The following is a 4184-nucleotide window of genomic DNA, read 5'->3' as shown; positions in this document are numbered from 1 at the left end:
GATTCGTTTATCTTAACGAGTCTCATTAAACGAGCTCAAATGAGTTTTTTATCGAATCAAACTTCGAATAGCTCACAAACAGTTTAGTTCATTTACATCCTAGTCATAAGTCTTAACCAAATTTGAAAAACCGTTTTATCGATCAAATTAGTTAAAATCGATCAATAATAGGTTAGATTGGTTCAATTTTTTCCTTTTCTTTTTGATTATATACATAATTATTTTGATTTTAAATTTGTTAAAATTATTATTTTAATATATTAGAGTTTATTTTATTTTATAAATCTTGATAAATATATTTTTTTATTTTGATTGATGTTCGATAATCGTTCAGTTATTCAAACATTGTCATTGAGTCAGAAACCTAAAAAATATCGACGTTAGAGAAAGCAAAGGATAAAACGGTAATTTAGCAATCCTCGGACACCATTCTCCAGCAGGTCAAACGGTCAACCCATCCTGCTGCAAGTGGTGTTTGCATCACGCCGAGACGCAAGCCCCCCTAATGCATGATTGACGACTCTTCCACACCACGTGGACCTCACCCATTCGTCAACTTTGGCCCTTTGGGATTCACAGCCTCCACCAACAATAATTAAAGCTAAAATTATAGCGAGAAAAAACACACATACAGCGTCACTCTCATCCCCTCTCTCTCTTTGAGCTCTGTGTTTCTCTCTCTGAGAAAACCCAAAATTCCCCCCATTTTCCAGCACCCTTTCGCCCAAAGACTCCATTTTTGGATTCAGTAATGCAACATCTTTCTGTGAGTGTGAGTTTCGTTACATAAGGAGTTGGGACAGTGTTGAAAATGCTGTAAACTGCCACGGTGATGGAGAGTAATGGGGGATTTTCATCGCATTCGTCGCAGTTGCAGAGCTGTGGGGATAGTAGTGAGGAGGAGCTTTCTGTACTGCCGCGCCACACGAAGGTTGTGGTGACTGGGAATAACCGTACCAAATCCGTACTTGTTGGGCTTCATGGAGTGGTGAAGAAAGCTGTTGGTCTTGGTGGATGGCATTGGCTGGTAATTGATGGTGGAAAGTTTGGTTCTTTTTTGTTTTCTTGGGAGTTTGTTTTGGATTTTATGTTTGATTTTGCGGTTTTTGTTTTCCTTATCGACTTTTTGAATGCCCAATTTTAGTTCGGTGGAGTAATGTGGGATGCTTATGTTTGTGTTTCGGGGGATTTCATGATTATTTATGGCCAAAAGATTCGGTTTTTATTGTTGAATTTGAAAAGGATGTGTTGCTTGCAGTGTATTTCTGAAAAGTCTGAAGTTTTGGTTTCAATTATAATCCCATTTTCTACTTAATTTTTTTGTATTAGCATCTGGGATTTTGCTGCATGGGTCTCTTTATTAGCAGATCTATCTCTAATAATATCATCTCCTTTGGTTTTGATCCTATTGATGTCGTTATTTTATTTCTCTACAATTTTAGTGATGTTTTACATTGATTTCTTGGATTTGATCATTTCAATGATTAATCGTGGAGTTTTATTTCCACAATATGAAGAATACAATAGTTGGTAAATTAATAGCAATAGCTACTGGCATATGAAATTGTGCAGAGTTTGCTATTCAATCATTCTCTGATTTTTTTTTTCTCTGTCTTCAATGTCAGTATATCATATTTCTCTGCACGATTGTTGAAAATTATAATTTGTTATGCATAATAATAGTTTCATTACGGGAGACAGTCTTTGGGATTGTGCGTGTGTCTGTGCCTACTTTGGTTTGCATATTACATTTTTTTCCTCGTATATTAAGATCTTAATCTACTTTTAAAGTATTGGGAAAGTATTACTTCAAATAGTTCTTTTTGGTTACGGATGAAAGATTTTGATGTCATTACAAAACCGTAGGTTCTTACAAATGGGATTGAGGTGAAGCTACAAAGGAATGCCTTAAGTGTCCTCGAAGCTCCAACAGGGAACGAGGAAGACGACGACTTTGAATTTGAACATGTGCAGTGGAATGGCTCAGGTATTAACGAGTGTTGTGTTTACCTTAAAAGATTTACTTGATTTTAATATTCCGCTGCTAAATCAGATACTATTTTTTTTCCTGGCTTGAATACTTAATTTTGAATCTGGGTAGCATTCAAAATTTTTAGGTGAATTACTGAAATTAGGTAGCATTCTTTTTATGATCATATGCAAGACATTATGATTCATTTGAAACTTGAATGGGGCTTTTTTTGCCTTAGGGTAAAATTGTACATCTTATTTAATGCTTTCTTTCAATTCAACAATTATACAATTTTTGAAAGGTTGCTGAGGTTGTAGCATTGGATTCTTTTCATTTATTTTTCTCCCCCGCCATTATTTTACCTGCTTTTTGCATACTTTTTATCAATCTGATGTTCAATCCTTTATTCTTTTGGCCCACCACATAATCTGATGATTGTGTCACGACACCATTTTCTTAGCATCCGATGATACCCAAAAATCGCATAGATCAAGGCATCGTATGCATCGGTCATTTGGGTTGTCTCACAAATCCATAAGACGGTCACTCTCTTGCGACTCACAGTCGAAAGATTCTGTTTCTACTACAAGGGGCTCCACGGTAAGAGACATCTACATTTTCTCTTAAAAGAAGTAAAAGGGTGTCCATATTTTTACATTAATTTTATTTCCACTAATCAAACCTTTTCGCACAGAAGGTCGACCTCAGCAAACTTGAGGTGGCTGCATTATGGAGATATTTTCGGCACTTTAACCTTGTGAGTAGTTTCTTATAATGACATAAGGATGTGATCTGAATTATATATTAATGCGTAAATTTGACATCTAATTATTTATATTATGATGCCAACCTAATGTGTCCATTAGGTGGATTCTAATCCCAATCCTTCTAAAGAGCAACTAATCGATGTTGTTCAGAAGCATTTCATGTCGCAGGTAACGTTACGCTAGTCCTGTTAATGACTTGTAACTCATTTTCTTTCACTGCAGTCAAACAAATTTTCACTCCCGGTGTCCAGACATCCATGCAATCGACACTGCCATTAGCTATTTTATATCTGTTAAAACACTTTATAAAACTAGATACCCCAGGTGGTAAAGGAGTTCATAAGCTGCCGATTTTTCCCCCCTTTTATCACATGTCTTTCACTTGTGCAGCAATTGGATGAGCTGCAAGTCATCTCAGGGTTCGTGCAGGCTGCTAAGAGACTCAAAATGGTTTGCAAATGACATTCGAGTGATCGCCCCAACTCTTTTGCATGCGGTTGGTTTGCTGTTTGCTGACTCTAACTAATCGGGATTCCTGAATCTACCCCATCTCCTCCCTTAGACGGAATGTATATGCATGTATCTTCGGGGGTTATTACTTTAGTTGTGTAGGCCTAGTTTTTAGCTATGTAGATAAATGTAAAAGCCGGTGGACTAACCGACGACTCTTGGCTCCTAAGAAGCCATTCTTGGCTAAATCTTTGGTTTAATGTATCCCTAACGAAGGGGGAGCTTTCTTGGAAATGTATAGACTTATTTAACTTATGCTTAAATCACCAACCTTTATGTCCAGCTTCGCGGGATCATCTTGTCAACAATTCTTTTTTACAAAAAAAGTTCGTGAGTTTCAGTGTGACAAAATTGAGTGATCGGTGAGATATTTGTTATTGTCTGGAGTTATCTGAAAAAAAATATTATAATTTAATATATAATATCTATATATTTTTTAAAAAATGTAATTTTTCAATCTTTTGACGCCTTTAATTTTTAGTGGCTAGTAAGACCCTCTCTAGTTATTAATTCGATTAAAGTGTGAATTTTGTATTAAAATAGTTAATTTTTTTCATTGAACTCAACATTCAACTTGAATTTATTTACTTCAAATATTAAATAAATATTCTTTTAATTTTACATATATTAATTCTTATATTTTATATTTACATTTGTATTTGAATTATCATTTTCAATTGTTGTCTTTGAATTTTTACAAAAAATTTATTATTACATTAAAATCTGGATATTATATTATTTAGGAGGAGGGGCTGCTCCATTGGAGCAATGCTTTAAGAGTTCAAAATTATGAACTGTACTAAAAAAAATTCAATGATTAGACTTCAAATTAATAGAAAGCTTTTTCCTGAATATAATGGTGAGATATATCTTTATTATTATTATTATTAGTACTATTATTTATATTACTATATGTAAGCCCTTTAGAAAAATTA

At 34.4% G+C, this 4184-nt stretch overlaps 1 protein-coding gene across 2 annotated transcripts; it reads left to right on the top strand.

Moving 5' to 3' along the window:
* Positions 1–617: 617 nt before the first annotated feature.
* Positions 618–3531, top strand: LOC142547233 (uncharacterized). Of its 2 annotated transcripts, none has more exons than XM_075655407.1 (6): positions 618–1027; positions 1867–1987; positions 2433–2572; positions 2670–2729; positions 2839–2907; positions 3130–3531. In XM_075655407.1, the coding sequence occupies exons 1-6, from the start codon at positions 833–835 to the stop codon at positions 3199–3201; spliced, it is 657 nt and encodes a 218-aa protein (XP_075511522.1). In that variant the 5' UTR covers positions 618–832; the 3' UTR covers positions 3202–3531. The 2 variants fall into 2 exon arrangements, with proteins under 2 accessions (XP_075511522.1, XP_075511521.1); XM_075655406.1 differs by having other exon boundaries at positions 2667–2729.
* Positions 3532–4184: the final 653 nt, after the last annotated feature.

The sequence above is a fragment of the Primulina tabacum genome, chromosome 5 (assembly GCF_025594145.1).
Source record: "Primulina tabacum isolate GXHZ01 chromosome 5, ASM2559414v2, whole genome shotgun sequence".
Classification (NCBI taxonomy): Eukaryota; Viridiplantae; Streptophyta; class Magnoliopsida; order Lamiales; family Gesneriaceae; genus Primulina; species Primulina tabacum.
Note: the sequence above shows the minus strand (reverse complement) of the source record. Positions and strands in the feature narration are given on the sequence as shown.